General features: G+C 35.1%; 8 protein-coding genes across 12 annotated transcripts; 2 read left to right on the top strand and 6 right to left on the bottom strand.

Moving 5' to 3' along the window:
• Positions 1-93: 93 nt before the first annotated feature.
• LOC117565440 (polyisoprenoid diphosphate/phosphate phosphohydrolase PLPP6) lies at positions 94-1,094 on the top strand. The gene is made up of 2 exons (XM_034244531.2): positions 94-253; positions 324-1,094. Exons 1-2 carry the CDS (start codon positions 245-247, stop codon positions 936-938), a joined length of 624 nt encoding a protein of 207 aa, XP_034100422.1. The 5' UTR covers positions 94-244; the 3' UTR covers positions 939-1,094.
• Positions 1,095-1,783: 689 nt separating this feature from the next.
• On the bottom strand, positions 1,784-3,910 carry LOC117564386 (protein CEPU-1). The gene is made up of 7 exons (XM_034243106.2): positions 3,738-3,910; positions 3,341-3,585; positions 3,126-3,242; positions 2,472-2,565; positions 2,223-2,350; positions 1,992-2,160; positions 1,784-1,927 (listed from the first exon to the last, which is right to left on the bottom strand). Exons 1-7 carry the CDS (start codon positions 3,778-3,780, stop codon positions 1,836-1,838), a joined length of 888 nt encoding a protein of 295 aa, XP_034098997.1. The 5' UTR covers positions 3,781-3,910; the 3' UTR covers positions 1,784-1,835.
• Positions 3,911-5,127: 1,217 nt separating this feature from the next.
• Positions 5,128-8,220, top strand: LOC117564873 (cyclin-dependent kinase 5 activator 1). 2 transcript variants are annotated; one of them, XM_034243821.2, is made up of 5 exons: positions 5,128-5,241; positions 5,667-6,574; positions 6,688-6,825; positions 7,441-7,646; positions 7,717-8,220. In XM_034243821.2, the coding sequence occupies exons 2-5, from the start codon at positions 5,672-5,674 to the stop codon at positions 7,862-7,864; spliced, it is 1,395 nt and encodes a 464-aa protein (XP_034099712.1). In that variant the 5' UTR covers positions 5,128-5,241; positions 5,667-5,671; the 3' UTR covers positions 7,865-8,220. The 2 variants fall into 2 exon arrangements, with proteins under 2 accessions (XP_034099712.1, XP_034099711.1); XM_034243820.2 differs by having other exon boundaries at positions 5,135-5,393.
• Positions 8,221-8,320: 100 nt separating this feature from the next.
• Positions 8,321-10,568, bottom strand: LOC117564872 (probable dolichyl pyrophosphate Man9GlcNAc2 alpha-1,3-glucosyltransferase). The gene is made up of 4 exons (XM_034243819.2): positions 9,839-10,568; positions 9,069-9,266; positions 8,853-9,012; positions 8,321-8,790 (listed from the first exon to the last, which is right to left on the bottom strand). The coding sequence occupies exons 1-4, from the start codon at positions 10,501-10,503 to the stop codon at positions 8,356-8,358; spliced, it is 1,458 nt and encodes a 485-aa protein (XP_034099710.2). The 5' UTR covers positions 10,504-10,568; the 3' UTR covers positions 8,321-8,355.
• A 281-nt stretch (positions 10,569-10,849) lies between these two features.
• Positions 10,850-13,389, bottom strand: LOC117565244 (cystathionine gamma-lyase). The gene is made up of 6 exons (XM_034244256.2): positions 13,187-13,389; positions 12,087-12,283; positions 11,853-11,943; positions 11,517-11,784; positions 11,131-11,458; positions 10,850-11,068 (listed from the first exon to the last, which is right to left on the bottom strand). The coding sequence occupies exons 1-6, from the start codon at positions 13,328-13,330 to the stop codon at positions 10,918-10,920; spliced, it is 1,179 nt and encodes a 392-aa protein (XP_034100147.2). The 5' UTR covers positions 13,331-13,389; the 3' UTR covers positions 10,850-10,917.
• Positions 13,390-13,762: 373 nt separating this feature from the next.
• On the bottom strand, positions 13,763-15,841 carry LOC117565242 (mitochondrial chaperone BCS1). 2 transcript variants are annotated; one of them, XM_034244254.2, is made up of 2 exons: positions 15,794-15,841; positions 13,763-15,133 (listed from the first exon to the last, which is right to left on the bottom strand). In XM_034244254.2, exon 2 carries the CDS (start codon positions 15,125-15,127, stop codon positions 13,829-13,831), a length of 1,299 nt encoding a protein of 432 aa, XP_034100145.1. In that variant the 5' UTR covers positions 15,128-15,133; positions 15,794-15,841; the 3' UTR covers positions 13,763-13,828. The 2 variants fall into 2 exon arrangements, with proteins under 2 accessions (XP_034100145.1, XP_034100144.1); XM_034244253.2 differs by lacking the exon at positions 15,794-15,841 and adding an exon at positions 15,659-15,787 and having other exon boundaries at positions 13,764-15,133.
• Positions 15,842-16,176: 335 nt separating this feature from the next.
• Positions 16,177-19,349, bottom strand: LOC117565240 (vesicular glutamate transporter 1). Of its 3 annotated transcripts, none has more exons than XM_034244251.2 (5): positions 18,994-19,349; positions 18,050-18,127; positions 17,813-17,973; positions 16,676-17,746; positions 16,177-16,603 (listed from the first exon to the last, which is right to left on the bottom strand). In XM_034244251.2, exons 2-5 carry the CDS (start codon positions 18,105-18,107, stop codon positions 16,403-16,405), a joined length of 1,491 nt encoding a protein of 496 aa, XP_034100142.1. In that variant the 5' UTR covers positions 18,108-18,127; positions 18,994-19,349; the 3' UTR covers positions 16,177-16,402. The 3 variants fall into 3 exon arrangements, with proteins under 3 accessions (XP_034100142.1, XP_034100141.1, XP_051858985.1); XM_034244250.2 differs by having other exon boundaries at positions 19,069-19,349; XM_052003025.1 differs by lacking the exon at positions 18,994-19,349 and adding an exon at positions 18,568-18,617.
• An 857-nt stretch (positions 19,350-20,206) lies between these two features.
• On the bottom strand, positions 20,207-21,419 carry LOC117565246 (proteasome subunit alpha type-1). Its single transcript, XM_034244257.2, has 3 exons — positions 21,306-21,419; positions 20,605-21,243; positions 20,207-20,546 (listed from the first exon to the last, which is right to left on the bottom strand). The coding sequence occupies exons 1-3, from the start codon at positions 21,306-21,308 to the stop codon at positions 20,325-20,327; spliced, it is 864 nt and encodes a 287-aa protein (XP_034100148.2). The 5' UTR covers positions 21,309-21,419; the 3' UTR covers positions 20,207-20,324.
• Positions 21,420-21,441: the final 22 nt, after the last annotated feature.

Raw genomic sequence — 21,441 nt, 5'->3', positions numbered from 1 at the left:
TTGAAAATAAATTCGATATTTCAAATCGGAATAATCGATAATATCCGTTGCACCTAAATAGTGTTAACAATGTATATCGATAGTATCGATAAGGTAAGTTGGCCAGCTCTATTGATGTGGAATGAACAACTCATCAGAATAATGTATGTTTATTTTTATCTGGTGAATAAAAGTTGTTTGCTTTAATTTGGAAAGAAAACTAAGTAATACTCTGCAGAATAAGCCATATAATAAAACACTCAACATGACAGAGGTAAAGTGATTGTTTGCAGTAGACTTTGTGTATTAATTGTACTTATCTGCAAATTCTTTTGTCTACACAGAGACAAGTTTCGCCCGCATTAAAGAAAATCTTGGAGCAAGATGTGAAGCTGACGGATCGCTTTGTTGCCTACCTGCTGCAGTTCTCATCCTTCAAGTCACTGAAGATACACTGCAAAATGCTGGAGGTCTCATGCGATGGCATCGCTTGGCTGGCAACATGGGTCGCCTTCATCTGGTTGCTCAACTCCAGCGATCTGCATCAGATGCAAGTGAATATGCTGATAGGATTGCTGCTGGACATCGTTGTGGTGGCATTTCTTAAAGCATTTGTGCGCAGACGGCGTCCTATGCCGGCCACAGACATGCTGACAATTGGACCCGATAAATTCAGTTTTCCATCGGGTCACGCATCGCGAGCTTTCTATATCCTCGTCTTCTTCACCCATCTGTATTCCCTGCCCATCATTTTCTGGATGCCATTGACCGCTTGGGCTGTCAGCGTCGTTCTCTCCAGACTGATATTGAAACGCCATTATATTTTGGATGTTTGCGCTGGAGCATTGATTGGAGTTGTGGAAGCCTTGTTCCTTGGTCTGATTTGGCTTAGCGCTGATTCAGCTGCTTGGTTCGTTGGTTTCCTATCTGAAGACAAAGTGTTCAGTGAACCCAATTAAATACTTTGTAGGAAACTCGTCATTTTTGCTTATTACTTTGTATATAATCGCAATGCCAAAGCAGCAGTTGGTAAAGTTAATTTGTTGAATTTGTTACCTTTTTGAAAGGTCTGGGAAAAATATGAAATAAAGGCTCGAAAGACATAGTTTTTTTTATAGCTCGTTCTTTCAATTATAACTACACTTAGATTGTCGTACGATCCAAAGCACAATTGTAATTTTACTGTAAAACCTTAATCAGTAATACTTTATTAATAAATAACTCATTGATGATTCGACAAACACGCATAATTATTCGCTTATTGAATCATTTCAAGAAGTTTACGGTTATAAATCTTTGACGATCTACGCTAAAAAACTTCGATGTCAGACCTTTGCTCCAAATCGTCTTTTTGTGCTTGGATTGTTTAACGGTTTGAATTTTAATCGTTGTAAGAACTCCAAAAAGTTGATCATAAATCAGCTGGAATTCGCTTCACCACATATGTAGGTATGTATAAATATGCATTAGGAGTGTCGATTGTTCATTTATAAATTATTTGTAAAACAATTATCGGAATATCGTCAGATCTGACGACATCGATATATTTACATTCCGCAACCAACGTCCAATCATCGAATTCGAAAATGTATCAAATCGGAAGAGAAATGTTCAAGTTGAGATGGGAAAGAAAATTTGAAATTGGTTTAAAAAAAAAATTCAAAATAAGGAAAGTTTACCAGATAATCTAAAAAATATAATACGATAGGTTGAAGATCAGAAAAAATAGTAAAGTTGAAGAGAAACTGAAATTGTTTAAAATCTAATTTATTATTGTTTGTAAACTATAAATGTAAAGTAAGTACCTTGTATTTATATATTTACAATAAAATTACGTTTATAATTATTTAATAATCTTATACATGTGCAAAAACCATTATAAAAACTAGCGCATTTAAACTAAGCCCGACAAACGAGTTGGCTCCTTGAACCGCGGCCGGGTGGTCTCCTAAAAAATATCAATTTAATAAATATTTAATATTTAAAAGCTTACATTTAAGAAGAATATATACCATTTAAAATGTGGACATTAACCGATTTGGCATTTGCATTCGATGGCATGCAGGAATATCTGCCAGAGTCGGATATTTGGGCGCGTTGTATTAACAGATATGATGTGGTTATATCACCCTTCTCGGTAATAACTGATACTCCACCTCGAGGTGAATCGTAGTTGATCTCCTGCAAAGATATTCACATTTATATTGTAGTATTTAGTAGTAGTATATAGTATTTGTACTCGCCTGATTATTGTGGGTCCAATGCACCATTAGCGGTGGATCCGGAAGATGCTTCACAATACAAGTCAGGTTAACTGTGGAGCCCAAATCAATGTATAGCTCGGGACCTCCCGGAATACTTGTGATGGGCTCTACAAGTAGATGTATAACATAAGTTTCGTATTTACATAATACATTAAAAGTAACGCTAATAATACGACTAAATTTGTTCGTAGCTTAAATGTATATAGAATATTTCCAAAATGCACATACCAACAACTGAAAATATCATTGTATAGCCAACAGGAGGTGTCGTTGAAACTTGACACTCGTAAACTCCAGAATCTCTTAATTGGGGAAATTTGATCTGCAAAAAATAAATACAAATTTGAATTTATTAATATTATCTGTTTGAAATAAATACACTTAAAAACTTAGTTGAATTAATTGCTTAAATAAAGTAATCCTTATATGACATTTATATTGAATAGATATATCTAAATTGGAAATAAGTTAGTCTTCGCTATATGAAATAAATTCAATTATTAAAGTTAAAGAAAAAATTGTTTAATGAATGGAAGAAAAGACTGTTAGTTTTGTGGGATAAATATTAGTTAACATTATTGTGAATAAATAAAATTACTATTATATTTGAAATTTACTGATAAAAATAATGATTTTGATAACATTAAATTTTTAGGAAATAAATGCAATGGAGTTGTAATAGTTTTTTAATAAAATGTAGGTTTAAAGGTTTAGAATACATAAATAGATGAAAGCTTGTACGGACTGCATAGAAACTCAATACTTATAGCTAAAAGTCAAAGCTTTAAACAATTTTTAATAATACTTAAAAACTTAAAAACTATAGTTACAAAATTATAGTTATTATAGTTACTAATGTAGTGGATTTATTTTAGTATTTACCTGCAAAGACCAATCGCCAGTTTGCTTATTGTAGATTGAAGTGAATCTTTGGTCCGATGTGTACGTGCTCTCAGCCACAGTCAAAAGATGTAGGTCCCTGTGCCGTATCCAGGATACCTACAAATGGTAATTAGCACGTGAATGTGAATGTTAATGATGTTTGCTGTATGTATACACAGATACAACTTGAAAGCCAGTCAGCATGAAATACGAACCGTTTTATTGCCCAGATTCCTGACACGACAGTTGAGATGCCCCGTTTTGCCCACCAATGATGTCACATTCTTGGTGGCTGATGTATCGAAGTAGGGCCCCCTGTCGAGAGGCTTGATGAACTTTACAATTTGGTCGTCGTTCATATTGAAGCCATTATTGACATCGTCGCCCATCATAAACATCTCTGTAATGTTTATTTTCGGATCGAAATAACTTCGCTGACAAAGCGTGGCTCGAAAAAACACTGCAAAACATAATCGAAATGTGGATTTTATGTACTCATATGTTATCACTTTCTCTCCTCGAGGTACAAAACAAATCACATTAACTAGCGGCAGTTAGCCCAGATAATATCTCACACTTCATTGTGTCGTAATATCCTTTTGCACAACTTACAAAAATAAAGTAAAATCCGACATATTCGTGACCCATTCATCATGTGATTTGTGGTCTGCAAATTGTTTTTTAATCACACATCAAAAACACTTCAATTAGTTTAGTCGCTGTAGCTATGTAATTTTTCAGCAAAAATGCTTATCCTTTTGCCTTTTTGCCCCGATCCCTTCCCGCCGCGTTTCCCTCCACTTCTCTAGGCACACTTCATTAATATTCGCCATGCGCATTGGGGGCAAAAATTCAAAAAGATGAGCAAGTGTTTACACAACAACTTTCCAGTAATTATTTGAAAAAATACCAAAAGTATTCCCATCTGTATGTACACACAAGTGTGTCCTGCAAACACTCGCATTCGTCGAGGATGCTCAAGTCGCGAATGCCCCTCCAGTGTGTAGGGTATTATTAGCCCAGATGCCCAGGGCAAACACATCTTATATGCAAGCACATTTAAATAGAATTCGGCGCACGCAAAGCCGTTATACAACCGCCAGGTGGCGCCAGTTTCTCTCTATCTTCGACCTTGTTTGGAAACTATTGAGAAACGACTTTTATTCAAAACTGTTAAGTCAAGTTACGTTTTACGCTTTGTATGATTTAAGACTTCGAATCTTTGCAATTAACATTTTTAAAAATATTGCATTTCTGAGAAAGTTTTGATTTTTTTCGTTGAATAAAGAAACTTACATTAAAATGCCAGCATTTTCTTATTTCATAGAAAGTTTTTTTGAATTAAAATTAACCAATAATCATATAGAATTTAAACCTATAATGTTTTTATGAATTACAGATAACATATTTCGAGAACATTGAGAAAATTCAATTTAAATTTTTATATTTCTTTATATGCACATTATATTTTTGTTCTTTAGGAAGTTTTTTCATATTGCAAGGTTTTCACAAATTGTTTTTAAATATATACTATTTGAAGTTTCGAAAGCAATTTCAAACTTTTATTATATTTTTGTTGAATAAAATCTAATGCTAGATTTTCTGTATATTATTAATTAAACACAACTTGAGAAGATCTATCAGTCAAGAAACAATAATGTTATTTCAGATAAATTTCTCAAAATTGTGATGAAAAAATGACGTAGTTAGAAAAAAGGTTCAGCAGAAAGAAAGAAACAAAAGCCTATGCATGCAAATACTACATAATATAGAAATATTATCCAATGCTAGGTGGTAGCCAATATTGAAAAAGAAATGCAAATTTACGCAATACTATATATAAGAAAATAGAAAATATAGTAAGAAAATGTCCCCCAAACAGGCAACAGCACCAAACAGCACCAAATAGGGGTAACAAAAATGTCAAGTGCGCAGTGAGCATGCTCCGTGTGGTGGGCTGGAGATGGAGGAGAATGGAATTCCAACCCTTGAGAGTAGATTTTTCGCATGTGAAGAAATCGATTTAAGGAATATTTCGGAAGTTCTTTAGTTAAATGTGTTTCACAAAAATAATGTAAAATATCCATAAATCCACTTGTGAAACTTGCAAAAAAATGTGTGTAATCTGCAAAGCTATAAACTAAATCTTAGAAATAAATGCAATTAACGAAATTTGTATATTCAATTGGACAACTACTAGTAAAACAACATAGGAAATAACGAAAGAAAAATTCAATCAATTGAGTTGATACTAAATCACGAATTTAGGTACGTGATTTATAACAAAAATTCCATAGGATCGCAATGCGAATAAAATAAGTAACGAAAAGTAGTAAAACAATTTAAAAAAAAAGAGAAGGAACAAGAAAAAAGTAAATATAAATAATATGTATACAAAAGTGAAGTCTGGATGTGGATGGATGTGTGTCTTAACTAATCAATAACTTGGAATACATTAAATACGAAATTGAAAAAACAGAGAGAGATATTCAATTGCAGAGTTTAATAACAATAAATACAATTGTACTTATATAATTGCAGTCAACATGGGCACGGTGCTGAGTTTTAATCCAAGGGATAGACATCCCATCTATTCGTCACAGCCCAATTTTCCATACAATCAATCCGCTGACTTGCAGGCGGAGAAACTCAACGAGACTGCGGGCTCCATCGATTCGCATTTGAATAACTTCTCGTATGAGCAGCTGAATAATGCCAAGAACCGCGAGAATAAATCGGGCAAATCCGGAATGTCGTCGCACCAAATATCGCGACATGGCTCCGGACACAATCAGAACAGCTGTGGGGCAAGCATGCAATATAATTCAATGCACACGCAAATCAATTCGCACAACAACTTCAATAATCTGACAGTGTCGTCGAAGGACACGATCAACAATGATTTGGACTCGCATAATGAGAACTCGATTGTCATCTCGGAGAAGAGTTCGATTGAGAAGAGCTTGAAGAAGCACTCGCTGTTCATCAATGCGCTCTCATGGAAGAAGCTATCGACTTCGCATAACAAAAAGAAGGTCGACAACAAGAACAAATGCGCCAATATGCCGTCGGCCTGCTTTAAGGCTCAACTCCTGGAGGCATCGTACTCCACATCGGGGGCGGTGAATGCGACAGCCACAGCTGATAAGAATAAGAATATCCAGCTGCATTGCAATCACATCGAGGAGCATCAGCATCAGCAACAGCATCACTGCAATCAAAATCAGGTCATCAGGGATTTGCCATTCTTCCCCACGGCCGCCAAAACACAGAAGCCATCCACGGCCAAGGAGCTGGGACGTGTCAACAATACCAACTCGATAACCAATCACAACAAACTGATCCAGAAGCAGCCTTTAACGTTGACACTGCCCCAGCAGTTGCAGGCTTCGTCGATACAGATCAAGAACACTAATCAAAATCACATTCCACGCAAAACTGTTATACAGGTAATTTGGTATAGTCTGGGAACAGTCTTCGAACTGGGAACAGTTTCTATTCCAATTGGAAACTGTTGCTAATGTTTCACATTCATTTTCAACTCTTCTCCTACAATAAATAGGCTTCTACTTCGGAACTACTCAAATGTCTGGGCATGTTCTTGCACTATCGTTGCCATCGGTTAAACAACTTCGATCCTGGCGACGCCGTCATGTGGCTCAGGGCTGTCGATCGTAGCCTCCTCTTGCAAGGCTGGCAGGTAAATAAACTCCCAATTTTTATATAATAACTTTCTTAAACCTTTTATACAATTCCCATTATTCACTTTTAAAGTCTTAAACTTAAAAATGAGTTGGCAAAATTTTTAAAACTATTTTATGATAAATAGACAGTAATATTGTCACCAAAGTTCATAAGTTTAAGCCAGGGACTTCAAACATTATATTTAAAAAAAGAGATACATTATAATTTAAATTATAATTAATTGATTTAATCATGACATGAAGGCAATTCTTATTTAAGTAAATAACAGACAGACGGTTGTGAAATATTTCGTTTTTTTGATTAAATTATACTTGAAAGCTCAAATTAAGTTTAAATATTATATTTCGAATACAATGAAGCTAACTGAAATAAATTTCATTTCAAATAATTTTCAATGGACTTTTTGTACTGTAAATACTAATTTCAAATTTATAAATAATATCATTTTGCTGCATTGAAAAATATTTAAAATGTTTCAGAAGTATTTAAAGTTCCCCTTAGCGAATAAAAATATCCCGATTCTTATTAGACTCTCAATACAGCAGCTACAACACTGCTAGTATTATCTAGACCCCGGAAACGTTATTAAAAGTACTTTTCTGACTTACAGGATGTGGCATTTATCAATCCAGCAAATGTTGTATTCGTCTACATGTTGGTTCGCGAACTGGTCAACGGAGAGGAAACAAAGGAATCTGATCTTCAGGCATCTGTGCTCACTTGTTTGTATTTGTCGTATTCATACATGGGAAACGAAATAAGTTATCCTCTTAAGCCATTTTTGGTCGAAGACTCCAAAGAGAACTTTTGGGACAGGTAAGTTAAAAAGTGCAATATTAGCATAGCATTAAAATTTGATCGCACTTTTCTTGATTTGCTTTTAAAGATGCCTGGTGATCGTGAACAGATTAAGCAATAAGATGCTTAAGATCAATGCAGAGCCAGCATTCTTTACTGAAGTATTCACTGAATTAAAATCATGCGGTCAATTTCAAACCAACTCGAATCGAAGATCATCTTGCGGAGGCGCCTGACGGAAAGATAACCGACAGGTTGTGGTCCGACTTTCATTGTCTACACATCAGCAGACTTTTCCAGATAAAATAAAACAAAATAGTGCTAAACAATGAAAAAGAAACAAAATACAAAACAAAACAAAACCAAAACAAAAACCAAGCATAAACACTTCGTAAATCATTAGAAAATTTCTTTATGTCACCATCACACTTGTTCAAAATAAAAATGTAAAGATATTAAAAGACATTATGCAAATTCGGATAAAAACAAAAAACAAAACTAAAACTAAACTAACAATTATGAAGTGTAACGGCGTTGTGTTCTCTATTTAAATGGAATGCAATAATGTTCAATAAACTGAATAAAATCTTAATCTTAATGGTTTTCCATTGCTCCACATCTAGCGAACATTTTTAGGAATAAAATCCAAACAGAATTTCAGAATTATTATTTTTAATCACTAGATTTTATTATAGTACATTTTATGATCACACTGTTTTTATGATTGTTACTCGATTTTATTATATAGCTTACGATCGCACTGCATAAACTGTTTCACATATCCCCAAACCAAAAATAAGAAAATATGTGCACAGCTTACAACGGAAATAATTAAGGGCCAAATGTCTGGATATCTAGCAGAGGGCTTTATAGCTAAAGACCCAACTAAAATTGACAGCATTAGAATCTCCGATATTGCAACGGTCATATTTAAAAGCTTGTTTTCGAGCATCTGTTCCTTGTTGGGTTTGAAGTAATTGCATTTAAAAACTAAATGGAAGAGGACAGTTGCTGCCACACTTGGAATTAATAGATGATCACGCTTTAGAAGCGGAATCATGCTAAATACTGAGACTTCTAGGAACCATAGCATCTCATTTGGCCACCATTGAAATAAACAAATTGCTGGCAGAGCAACCAGTAAAATTGACTTCTCGTGAACCTGCAGATTACATATGTTAGTTATAGTTGGCATCTAAATATATAGTAAACGTAATTTCTTACTTGAAATGAGAATAGGAAAAAGGCTGCTGAAGTATTGAATAGAGTTAACAAAAACATCGGTTTGCTGCGTCGCCAGAAGAGAATTATATTTGTTGGTAGTACAGTTAAAAGAGTGGTCCCCAAACAGATTAAAGCCATCTGATGATTTTGGAAATGTTTCCTGCAAAAGTCAACAAATTAATTTCATAATTACTAGCTAGTTAATGATTTGCTTACCTTAGTTTAAAAATCACATTGATGCTGCACCAAACATTGGCCACTTTGTCCTCAAACACACCGCGTCCAAGTGGAAAAAGACGATGCAATACCTGGGAAGCTGCTTCTATGGAATGTAACCAAGGTAGCCATAGAATGGCAAAAACCGTCAATACAATTGAGGCAATGGCTGTCAGCTCAATTGCAAAGGACTTAAAACTGAAAAAGAAAGGAAAGAGTTTTAGTGAATTAATAGTTTTTATGAGTAACAATATTCAATGGTAAAATTTGATTATAATATATTTAAAAAAATATGATAAAAACAATATCATATTAATTAATGAAATCTTTCAATCAAGAATCATCTGAATTCTTACAGAAATTTAAGTTTTATATAGAACCACAAATTATTAGTTTGTATATGTTTAATGACTAGTAATTATAAAATGATTTCGTATAGTATAGAAATATCTATCTATCAAGTATCTATCTGGTCATATTTCTTCGGAATTTGTAGAGCAACTTAACGTTTATAAAGAATTATAAATTATGAAAGTAAACAGTGAATTCACCATAGAATAATTACAAGTGTTCAATAAAAGTTTTAGCTTTTACTTTAGCCGTAGGATCATTTGTCAATGCTAAAGTTTAACAACTAAATATATATTCCGTTAAATCATTTGAGCAACTGTTGAGCTTTTCAAAACCAATTAACCACTGTCAACTATTGTTATTTGACCCTGTATACAACAAATAATACAAATAAATGAATGCAATTATAAATATTATACCTTTTGCGCGACAAAGTGGTGCCAAGAAGATATGAAAAGAATGGAAGCGCATGGTACAATTCCATTTGTTTATAGTTCAGGGCCAATGTGAACGTAAAAGCGGCTAAATAGTTTTTATTGCAGAGAATCGCGGCAATTGCCACAGCTGCCAATCCGAGCGATATGTTGTTGTATTGAAAGTGTCCATTATCGATGAGCATTTGCCCCGGATATAGAGCGAGCAGTAGAAATAACAACTCCTTGATGTTGCTCTGAAAGGTTCGATCGATGGCAACACTTAAAATCCAAATTGCCGGCAAATAAATCAAAAGATCGGCAGTCAAAACCGTGAGACGCATAAAACTCTTGTGCTCCTTGCTTTCGATGCCGCGACTCGCGTGCAAGGACACAAAACTGGCATTTTGCGTTTTGGCGGCAAGACCCACCAGATAGCTATGATATGCAGTAAGAGGTGGATAATCTAAGCCCCAATATTGCAGGTCGTTGTGTGTGCCATTTGTATACCACGATTTGGCGTCTAAATTTACAGTCACTTCTTGCCAATGCCGTTGTGCCTCATAGTCGCCGAACATCGGCGGCTTGTTGTATCCAGAATATGCGTTAAGTGATATAATTGATCTCAGCGATAAGGCGAGAAACGCCGTGGCTGCCAACTCAGACAGCATTTTTACAATTGTTTGACGTTATCATTGCATTCCACTTTGCGATGGCACCGGCACTGCACTAGTGTATATCGATGTCGTATAGAATAAATATATCGAATTGAGCACGATGTATCGCTAATTAATTGTGGCAAGGCCTATCGATAAGATGAAAATATCGATTTCTCATCATTCTTTCGATTTGTAAACCTTGTTTGCTTTGCAACATTTTTTAAAATTTTTTTTCGTGTTTCATACACACCTAGGCCTTTGTTAATAACAAATTAACAGTATTGGCTAATAATCAATTAATCAATTATATGGATTGAATGATATCCCATCCAACATAAACATACCACGGTTTTGCATAATACAATATTTATTATTTAATAGGACACTCAGGGCGTATTTTACATGATGGGGATGTGGATTTGTATTTTATGCCTTCGCAGCAATGTCCAGAGCCTGGTTCAGATCATTGATTAAATCGTCGGCATCCTCAAGACCCACAGACAAACGAACAAGACCGTCAGTAATGCCCAAAGTTTTGCGATCTTCAGCAGGTACAGAAGCATGTGTCATAACGGAACTATAAATAACATGAAAGTTAATTTAAAAAACAATCATATTAATCTATGTTGTAAAACTTACGGCAATTCAGCCAAGCTTTCATATCCACCAAGACTTTCAGCCAAAGTGAAAATCTTCAGAGCCTTCAAGAAAGCTGATGAATGCTTCAGGTCGCCCTTGATATAGAATGAGAATACGCCGCTGTATCCATAGGTCTGTTTAAGGGCAATCTCATGCTGTGGATGGGAAGGCAGAGCCGGGTGTAGTACCTTCTCAACGAAAGCATGCGAATCCAGGAACTTGGCCACTTGCAGCGCGTTGCTCTGATGTTGTTGCATACGCAGAGACAAAGTCTTCAGACTGCGGTTCACTTGGTAGCAATCAAACGGCGATGGAACAATGCCAACAGCTGCAAGAAAGAATATAGTTTAAAATCTATGTATATAGAGAGTGTCAGGCATCTTTACCATTTTGCAAAAACTTCAATCTGTTGTAAAGATCTTCAGAATCCATGGTTATACCTCCCATAACAACATCGGTGTGTCCATTCATGTATTTGGTCATGGAATAGCACACCAGATCAGCTCCCAGCTCAAGGGGACGTTGGAAATACGAAGTCAGGAAAGTGTTGTCCACGGCCACAATAATATTGCCAGCGTCATGGCTGATCTTGGCAATGGCAGCAATGTCAGCGACTTTAATCAAAGGATTCGTTGGAGACTCAATCCAAATGAGCTGGAAATAAATTAAATTATAGTATATTAGTATATCATATGTTTGAGAGATGTTCTATCGTAAAATACCTTAGTTTCAGGTTTAAATGCTGCTTTAATAGCATCCAAATTGGTGGGATCAACAAAAGTTGCATTTATTCCCAAACGAGAGGCCACTTGTCTGAAAATATTATGAATAATTTATTATAAATATAATTAAGTTTACAAATTAAAAAATAGAATTGAAATATTAAAAAAAAAGAATTTTATAAGAATAAATACTAATACTATAATATAATATGCAATACTAAAACAAAAGATTACCTGATAAGTCTGTTGGTTCCACCATAGACGTCATCGCCCATAATAATGTGATCGCCACTGTTGAGCATAGTAAGAACAGCAGTTGTTGCACCCAGACCAGATGAGAAGGTCAATCCATACTTGGCGTTATCGAGAGCAGCGAAACATTTCTCCAGGACATTACGGGTTGGATTGCCGCTCCTAGAGTACTCATAACCCTAGAATTAATATATACAGGAATTAATATCGCACAATATCTGTTGTTTCATTCAAATTTTAAAATCTTCGAGGGGGTATTTTTAAATTAATTATATATAATGAGTTTGCATTTTTTTGTTTATGTTAAATCAACAATGATTTGGCAAAATTGGTTTGGACAACAGGGCTCGGCTGTTTATTAAAGACACTTATCTGCGAAATAGTTCAAATCAGTTGAGACCTATGACTTTACATATTTTTCAAATTTTCTAAAAATAAACCGTTTTCCCGTTGTCGACTGATGGTCAATAAACGCATAAACAAAACATAATGTACTCCAATCAGAATTTATAACATACGATTAACGATATTTATTATTATTGTTTAATTATATTGATAAGCCAAAGTGAGCTGCATAATTAAACGATAATAATATCACTATCTCAATAAATCTATGTAGATAACTAACACTAACCACGCAATAAACCAATTATAATTTTAGATTAATGCTTTAAATTTTCATTGTTTAACTATTATATGATTTAACATATAATTTACTTTTTTTATATAATTGTTTATTTTTACAGGCTTAAATAAAAATTTAACCACGGTATGATAACACAATACAATCAAAATACACAATGTACACACACATTCATACATGCAGACAAATGTAAATTCTAAATGATGGAAAATTTATCTGCCGTTTACCGGCTTATCGATAGCACTGCTAATGCGTATCTACTTATACATACATATGTACATGAATTTCTGCATATTTACATGAATATGTAGATTGGCATTTATCAGTTGTGCCAACAAAGCGTTAAATATTTATTAATAGGAAAGACAATATTGTTGCGGTGGAAGATATAAATACACTTTTCTTTTGCACATGTTTGCATCATAAAATTTTATCTTACACGATGCTCTCCAGGGGCATCCTGTTTGAAGGTTGTGCTCAGTGAAATGGGAGGAATAACACTGGCACTCTTCCATTGCTCTGGATCCTGTCCAGCGTGAATGGATTTGGTGGCAAAACCTTTGGGTTGACTCTTGAAACTCATTTTACAACAGCTGAAAACGAACCACACGCGACAAACACTTGTTAATCACTGCTTCAGCAACAACGATGGTTTTCTGTGATCGATAGGTCATTCACACTTGCTTAGAACCAGAATAGATAAGCGATTGGTTCGACTATCGCCAAATATTATCGATGGTCAAATTTCCATTTCAAATTTAACTTTTTCAACGGGCTTTCAAATACTGTAGTTTTCTAGACTTTCTATTTTTTTTTATTTTATTATATATATATTAAATAATATTTTTCTTGTTTACATTTTATAACAATTTTTTTAAATACTTTAATGCAAATATCTATTTTGGCTATAGATATAAATAAATACATTTTTAAATTGTCACCCTGACGTTGCACTTGTTAAATTTTTGTTGAGAGTGCAGTATTTGATGAAGTAAATAAATTCCCTTATTGACACTATTAAAAATTTAAAGTTGCAATTTACAATTTTATTTTGTACACAACATTTTGGAAAATTAACAATTTAATTAACGTAACTAATAGCTATTTTTTCATCGTTTTCCCAAATACTATGACAACTGTCCACAACTAGCTGTGGAGGGGAAGACTTGTGTCTCATGAAGAACCCTTGAATTTGCGCTGGACTCACGGTGCGACCTGTGGCAACGATTCGTTGAGCGAATTCCGTCGATTTGGCAACTTCTTGCTCTCCAAAGAATTTTTTAAACATTTGCTCGAGCTGATGTTGAGTACAATAGCCAATGTATTCCTTTAAATCGATGCGACCAGGTCTAATTAAAGCGGGATCTAAGCGATCGAGGTAATTGGTGGTCATAAAAACAATGCGAGCTTCTGTGGAAGCAACACCATCGAGGCAATTCAACAAGCCACTGAATGTGATGCGATTCAAGCCGTCATAAGCAGACTTCTGCTGTAAAGTCGCTTCTCTCGAAATAAATGCAGCATCAATATCTTCAAGTAGGATTATAGTTTGTTCTGGGGCCACGTTCATTAGATGATTTAGCCTATCATCGGTGAGTCCACGCTCCGACAAGTTTAGCAAACAAATGCCGTACTCCAATTCGCCAGCCAAGGCAGTTATAAAACTTGATTTGCCACATCCCGGAGGACCATACAACAAGTATCCTCTGCGGTACGGAATTCCTCGCTGTGTGTACCACAAGGAGTTTCCAATGAAATCTTTACAGTCCGCAATGATTCTACTCGAAATGCCCTCGTCTAAGACAACTGAACTGGCAGGTCTACGTCGCCGGGGATGCCCAAATGGTCTCCATTCTGAGCCCATTGCCGTGTACATAAGTGTTTTTCCCTCAGTCGCCTGCAAGGCCAATTGTCTTGCTTCCTCCAGGATATCAAAGTAGATTTGTTTGTTATTGCCAAACGCTGTCAACGTCACAGATTCCCATGGCACTCCCATGTGTAAATCTAACGTTTGTTGCTCCCTTGTGCGCTCCACTTGAATCCAATTTCTTTTGTATTGAAATAAATGTTTTCCAATGCTCGGTATAAAGTCGTAAGTGGTTCGAATTTTTCCATTGTCATTCTGCAAGAATGTCGTCTCCACACTCAAATGTTGTGTCTTTCTCGCTCCCTTAATGGTGATCCATTTTAAAAGCCATTGGTACGATTTGTCTCTGCAGGGCACTTCCAGAGTGATCATCATATGACGACGAAATAGCACCACAGCACCCTGAAGACCTTTCCTCAGTATCGCTGCACTGGCTCCTACTCCGAACAGTCCGAAGCCAGCCCCAAAATATGGGTTAGACGATAAACTTGAGATAAGTTCGCCGATGGCCATCTTCACCTGTAAAAATATTGAAATGATATATGTAATCCGACAAAATATAGTATGAAATGTAGAAATCGTAAAAGCGTTTAATATTTTAATGACTAAACTGGTATATTGGTACTTAAGGTGGCACTTTTGTACCAAAATACTTTTTACAAACATGGTACATTTCTAAAAAAACATGGTACATTTTAAAAAGGTACACTAATGAAAACTGTGTTGTGTCCTTATGATATGTACATATGTAGTTAATGTTTGTGAATTTATTGGCAAATACAATATTTAAAATCATCACCTATCCAACAGCAATTTAACTGTTTAGATCTCTTATAAACCGGCAAAACTCTTGGTATGTCATTCTATCAATCTATCACTTTGACAATGTTTAATTATATCTTACACATAAAATTGTATGTGTATGTGTATATATGTGAATTGAAATGTACTATGTAGTATCTAGCCACAAACAGTAAATAAATAAATACATAACAATGCATTTGTTGATTACTTTAGGCCTTCATAATTTAATCATGCACTCACTTGTTATGTTTGCACCCTTCTCTAATAAAAATACACGTTTAACAAATCCACAATCTCATATTGACAGTTTTAACATTCAATTGCTTCGTTTTAGACCAAATTTTATTCAGCTTTTACAATTTTTAATGTACTTACGCAAACATAAGCAACGACATAAACACGTTCATATAATACAAAACAGCTGACCCTTATCGATTGCACTATCGATAATAAATATCGACTCGGTTTGTATAAAAGAACAAATTGGACTATGAAATTTATGATATCGAAAATAGACGTTCCTTTATATTTATATATATCCTTTTAAAGAATTAATTTTCTGTCTGTTGTGAATTAACTTTTTCGTTTTTTTAACGGATATCCAATTTAAATAGGGCATTTGAAATATTTTTAAGATTTCCCGATTTCGTATTTTTGTTTAATTTAAACCATTCCAGAATAGCAGTAGTAATGAAATTAATAGGGAAAAATTCCTTTAGACGCAAATTCACTAACAAAAAATATTGAAAAATGCAATATTGATATTTAATGTTCTAGAATTAGGAAAACATTGTTATATATTTGTATTTACAAGAAAATATCTATGTCTATCACAAGAGTTAAAGAATGTTCCCATTAGTTAACAGTATCTACACCCTTTTGTTAATAGTTGTCAAATTTTAACTAGTCAAATTCATTAACAACATAATATAATTAAGAACGCAAGAACCGTATATAGTACAAATAGTTATGTGATTCCAGCGCTCATGTCGATTTGGGAATGTATTTCTTCTCAGCCTTTTCGCTCGGTACCATTTTAGCCTCCTCATCTTCCTGATTATTAATAGGTCGCAAAGCATTCCAAGGCTGTATTTCAGCGGTGGCAAAAAATTGGTAGAAAATATAAGTCACAACAGCAATGATTCCTGAGATCACAAATATAATGCGCCACTGGCTGATTGATTTCTAAAAGGGGCGAAGATTATAATTACAAAACTATGAAAATATTGATTTCAAATAGAGTTTAATCAGACTTACTTCGTCCGTAACTATGTATCCAACGGTTAAAGGCGAGATGAATGATGCAGACATATGAATTGTTTGACAGAATGCTAAGACTGCTCCAGAGTGTCCATAATTCGGCGCGAGATCAATAATATTCGCCATTGCACCTGCATACGATGCTGTGATCAACATAACAGCAATAAACCAAAATGTCAGAAGAACTCCAATATTATCAATGTAACCAAGGGCAGCAATTAACAGTCCAGGAACAACTTGCGAGAGAGCCGTAAATACTTTTCTCACATTGGTTAAGGTCATAATCTTGTGCAACAGCAGCTTGTCAGCAATATAGCAAAAGAGCACGGCGGAAACGTAGGATCCGAGGAAAGGCAGTCCAGACACAATACCATTAGTCGAAACCTTGAATTTGAGAATGGAATCCATAAATGTGGGTCCACTCGTTATGAACACGTAATGCACAAATATTCGACCGAAGGTTGTTATTCCAATCGCCCAGACCGGTAGGGACAAAAAGATTTGCCTCCATGGCACTTTCATGGTAACTGAATTTAATACTTCCTCGCCCACATTCAGCTCAATATAGTTGAGTTCTTCCTTCGTTATGCGAGGATGCTCCCTGGGCGTGTTGAAGGCCAATGCATACCATAGAAGGCACCAACTGACACCCAATAAACCAGTTGTATAGAACACAGGTGGCCATCCGAACTTGGTAATGATAAATCCGCACAGCGGATACGTTAATCCTATTCCAATACTGAATCCTTGAAAGCTTGACATGAAACGCGAACGCTCCGCCAGTGGTATCCAGTATCCAACAATGGCGTACATGGCAGGCCACGTCAATCCAGAAGCAAAGCCCTGAATTGAACGAAGAGCTATCACGACCGCATAATGCACTTCGGCGGCCAAAGGCATTAGCAGACTACATAACGCAGTTGCAAGTTGTGACCATCCAAATACGGATTTAGTTCCCAGAGCTTCAGTAGCAATGCCCCCCACGACTTGGGAGAGCACATAACACCAAAAGAATGAACCTATGATCCAAGACTTAATTCCAGATATTTGATCGTCACTTGCGCCACCCTAATAGGAAACATCAATGTTAGATTAAATACAGTTCAAGAACGAGATCGAAAAGTTCAGCATTACCAAGTTCAACTTGGGAGTATGCTCATTGTTCAACGATTCTGTCGCATTGCTATTGGATATCATTGCAACCAGCGCAATGTTCATGTCATTGCGCATCATGAAGGACACCAGGAACCCAGACCATGATAGGAAATACAAAACCAAACGCGCTGGAATTTTATCTATAATATAAATTGAAAAATAAAAAACGATGTTACAAATTGCGATTGAATGTAAGTTGGTTGCTACAAATCTTACCTCTAAAACTTGTCCGATTCTTAATCGGATGAGGTTGTTTAGTGGGAGCAGAATACATTATTTTGTCGTTAAGGAATTCTAAAATCGCAAAGATAAATAGAATGGATTGAAATTAAATGCATGACGTTTTTATACATTAATATTTTATAAGATAAAATTTATTAAAGCTTCAATCTTCCTATTAATCTAAAATATTGCAAGCCATCTGAATATAAGCTGAAAGTAATATCCGAATAATGGCAGACATTTCTATTATTTTCAATATTGTGTGTGGAGGTTAGTCGATATAAAAATTTGCTTTTTATTTTGCCTTTGCTTGATTTATATAGAAGAAAGCAACCCAACTAAAGGGTTCCCAAAATTATCAATATACGTACATATGTACATATATTTTGTCGTTGTCAACTTAAAAGGAAAATTAACATTCACACATCCTTCAAGGAAGTTAATAATAAACTGCGGTTGACTTATCGGATAAACAATTAGCTCCATAACCTGGAGCACAACAATTAGTTCACCATTTAGCTTGTGGTGAGGTTTTATTCCAATAAATGCATGATTGTGTTGATTACACGTCACTTAGTGCAACTAGTGCTAAATTTCGTATCAATAAATCGAATTTGCATGTTTATCGAAAGGACTCATCAAAGATTTTATAGTTTCATGAAATGATTTGGAATTGAAATAGGCTATTTATTTCACTGCACATAAATTTGCTTCTAATAACATACATATATATAAATAAATTATATTAATATATTAATAATCAATTATAAATATGTACACGCAATCACAGCATTATTAAATGTGACAAATCACCAAAGCAGTTAGACCAGAAGCATTTGTAAAAACACATGTGACTATTTATATACATGTACGTATGTATGTATGTGTGAATGTACATACTATGTTTTGATTGAACAAAAACACACACACGTACTCACTTCTGCCGTGTTGTTTTATTTACTCAGAGACTGTTGTCAAAATGGTTAGCAGATTACAACTCCGTGTAGTTATACCTTTTTATTATAGTTATATCCATTCATTGGCACACACATACGCATACGTAGGCAATGTTTTTTTGTAGTTATTCAAATTGTTTTGAATTTATTTGTGAGTTATTTCACCACTCGTTTTGCTCGTTTCAATTTGTCTATGTAAGTACATTCAATGGATGTTCGTCGTAAACTACTCGTCGTATAAGCTTTTCTTGCCATTTCGATAAATGTGGAGCAATCAATCAATAGCTGATTTATTATGGAGTATTCACACATACACTTTTAGTTCATACAACTTAGCATAAGATCGCAACTTAATTACTTGCGTAGCAGTGAGTTTTCACTAATAAGAGAACATTGTTAAACACGGAAGTCTCGCTTTATTTGTGATTTTCTTTCATTTCCTCTTTTTATATCTAATTTGAATAATTCAAATTATGCGTAAAAGTTGCATACAATTTTTATTATTTTTGATTTATTAACAAAGTTGCCAACTGTTAAATGGTCACTGATTGGAATATTAATCCATATAGAAAACTGTCGTAAACAGTGGTATTTTGTTTTAAGAAAAGTTTGTTTAATTTATGCTTGATCCGTCTCAAACCCCCAAACTACATTAAGTGTTTATCGATAATTTTATATGCGAAACCAACCCCCACATATAAATAATCGATGGAAACGGTGGGTAATGTTTTGATCCGTTTCGAGTTCATTTTGTTTTGAATGAATTCAAAAATTCGTGTTGAATTTTATTTTTTAGCATAGCAATAATTTATGATAACATTATTTTTAATTTTTTGTTTATGTATAAAATAATTTAAGTATATAATAATAAATTTAGTAGATCCCTTACAAGAAACATAATAGGGCCGCTCCAAATATAAAACCAATTAAAGGTAACCCAAAAACACAATTTAAATCGCTTTACACTCATCCATCATTATAAATTAACACCAAACACGCTTCCCACACTATTAACAAAAATGGTACATTTAAAATACGTTGGCAACTCCACACTAGTTAGTACACGCATATGTACGTTTGTTCGTACTTTTCTTTATGGTACAATACCAACATTATGTAGAATGGTACAATTAAATGGTAATCATCATTTGGGACAAAGTTAAATTTTATGTTTGTAAAATAAAAACACAAATAGTTACCCACAATATTATATATGTCGTGTTTTCATTTTAATTATAAAAGTAAGAATAATATTTCATACACCTTTATTAGATGACTATTAAATATTAAACATCGGATAGTATGTGTTACAATTAAGGATTTTCCATGGTGGCCACAGCAACTTGTGGATCACGAGCAGTCGAAGGAGCTGGTTCCTCGCTATCTCCTGGCGATGGCTTGTCATCGTCGTCGTCGTCCTTTGAGACGATTATTGAGCCGCCGCGCTTTTTGGCCATTTCCAAATAGTGCAGATTTTCTTCATCGGATAAGATTTTGAACGGCTGATCCTTGCCAACAATTGCCACAGTAATGTTCTGTTATATGGTAAATCAGTTAACAATGTAAACAATAATAAATAATACTGAATAATACCAATTGAGATCCGCCATCGTCTTTGGAGACGAGTTCATCGTTGGGCAATGAGCTGCGAATAGCGTGAATGCCATGGCAAATAATGTCATCCTTAGAGCTGGCATTAAATGTGGACAAATGACGTTCCAAATAGGTGCGAGCGCTTTGAGATCTCGAACCAATGGTCATTGCCTTGCAATTGAAGAAATTTGCGGATGGTTCCACCTTATAGATATGAGGACCCTTCTCATCGTAACCAGCGATGAGCAAACCCACTCCGTAGGGACGACGATCATAACGTTGCGTTGTTGTCTGCATTTTGTTGCCCAAATTAGTTATCAAGCGCGACACTGGATATGTCGAGCCATACGAATGCTTATAACTTAAGCACTCCGAGCGCAAATACTTGCTGAGAACTCGTGCATCGGCCGTAATGCCAGCTATAGAGATGCCCAGATGATCATCAATGGGAATGATTTTACGCTGCGAAGCGGAGAGCTCTGAAGCCGGCTTGCAGAGTGCAACAAGAACGGCGTAGTCACGATTTTTGAGGCCAACAGTTGCGGTGCCGAGTTTTACAGCCGCCATTGCGTACTCTACTTGATGGAGGCGCCCTTGGGGGCTCCACACTGTGACATCGCTGTCGTACTGATTGCGAAACTGCAATTATAATATAGTTATTATTTCATTGTTACTTCTGCAACTTAATAATGTGTACTTGCCATTTTCTATTTAAAAATTGTCGGTCAGGCCAAGTAGTTGAATGCTGAATATTGAATGATGACAATCCAAATGTGTTAGTGATGGACAACTCGAGAAGTTCACAGCACATATTGCACGAGCCATTTTGAAATTGTA

This window comes from Drosophila albomicans, chromosome 2L (genome assembly GCF_009650485.2).
Source record: "Drosophila albomicans strain 15112-1751.03 chromosome 2L, ASM965048v2, whole genome shotgun sequence".
In the NCBI taxonomy this organism is placed as follows: domain Eukaryota; kingdom Metazoa; phylum Arthropoda; class Insecta; order Diptera; family Drosophilidae; genus Drosophila; species Drosophila albomicans.
This window is presented reverse-complemented; position numbering and strand designations above follow the sequence as displayed.

What these genes read in the sequence shown, in the direction of transcription:
- LOC117564873 (XM_034243821.2), top strand. Translation starts at nt 5,672, where the DNA reads ATGGGCACGGTGCTGAGTTTTAATCCAAGGGATAGACATCCCATCTAT. An exon ending in TCCTCTTGCAAGGCTGGCAG is followed by an intron (nt 6,826 to 7,440) that starts GTAAATAAACTC and finishes TCTGACTTACAG; the next exon opens with GATGTGGCATTTATCAATCC. An exon ending in AAAGAGAACTTTTGGGACAG is followed by an intron (nt 7,647 to 7,716) that starts GTAAGTTAAAAA and finishes TTGCTTTTAAAG; the next exon opens with ATGCCTGGTGATCGTGAACA.
- LOC117565242 (XM_034244254.2), bottom strand. Translation starts at nt 15,127, where the DNA reads ATGGCCATCGGCGAACTTATCTCAAGTTTATCGTCTAACCCATATTTT.
- LOC117565244 (XM_034244256.2), bottom strand. Translation starts at nt 13,330, where the DNA reads ATGAGTTTCAAGAGTCAACCCAAAGGTTTTGCCACCAAATCCATTCAC. An exon ending in ATGCCCCTGGAGAGCATCGT is followed by an intron (nt 12,284 to 13,186) that starts GTAAGATAAAAT and finishes TATTAATTCTAG; the next exon opens with GGTTATGAGTACTCTAGGAG. An exon ending in CATTTAAACCTGAAACTAAG is followed by an intron (nt 11,785 to 11,852) that starts GTATTTTACGAT and finishes ATTTATTTCCAG; the next exon opens with CTCATTTGGATTGAGTCTCC.
- LOC117565246 (XM_034244257.2), bottom strand. An exon ending in ACGATGGCGGATCTCAATTG is followed by an intron (nt 20,547 to 20,604) that starts GTATTATTCAGT and finishes ACCATATAACAG; the next exon opens with AACATTACTGTGGCAATTGT.
- LOC117564386 (XM_034243106.2), bottom strand. Translation starts at nt 3,780, where the DNA reads ATGATGAATGGGTCACGAATATGTCGGATTTTACTTTATTTTT. An exon ending in CTGGCGATTGGTCTTTGCAG is followed by an intron (nt 2,566 to 3,125) that starts GTAAATACTAAA and finishes TATTTTTTGCAG; the next exon opens with ATCAAATTTCCCCAATTAAG. An exon ending in TAATGTCCACATTTTAAATG is followed by an intron (nt 1,928 to 1,991) that starts GTATATATTCTT and finishes GATATTTTTTAG; the next exon opens with GAGACCACCCGGCCGCGGTT.
- LOC117564872 (XM_034243819.2), bottom strand. Translation starts at nt 10,503, where the DNA reads ATGCTGTCTGAGTTGGCAGCCACGGCGTTTCTCGCCTTATCGCTGAGA. An exon ending in ACCACTTTGTCGCGCAAAAG is followed by an intron (nt 9,267 to 9,838) that starts GTATAATATTTA and finishes TTTCTTTTTCAG; the next exon opens with TTTTAAGTCCTTTGCAATTG. An exon ending in TTTTCCTATTCTCATTTCAA is followed by an intron (nt 8,791 to 8,852) that starts GTAAGAAATTAC and finishes TGTAATCTGCAG; the next exon opens with GTTCACGAGAAGTCAATTTT.
- LOC117565240 (XM_034244251.2), bottom strand. Translation starts at nt 18,107, where the DNA reads ATGTATTCTGCTCCCACTAAACAACCTCATCCGATTAAGAATCGGACA. An exon ending in ATACTCCCAAGTTGAACTTG is followed by an intron (nt 17,747 to 17,812) that starts GTAATGCTGAAC and finishes GTTTCCTATTAG; the next exon opens with GGTGGCGCAAGTGACGATCA. An exon ending in GATACATAGTTACGGACGAA is followed by an intron (nt 16,604 to 16,675) that starts GTAAGTCTGATT and finishes CGCCCCTTTTAG; the next exon opens with AAATCAATCAGCCAGTGGCG.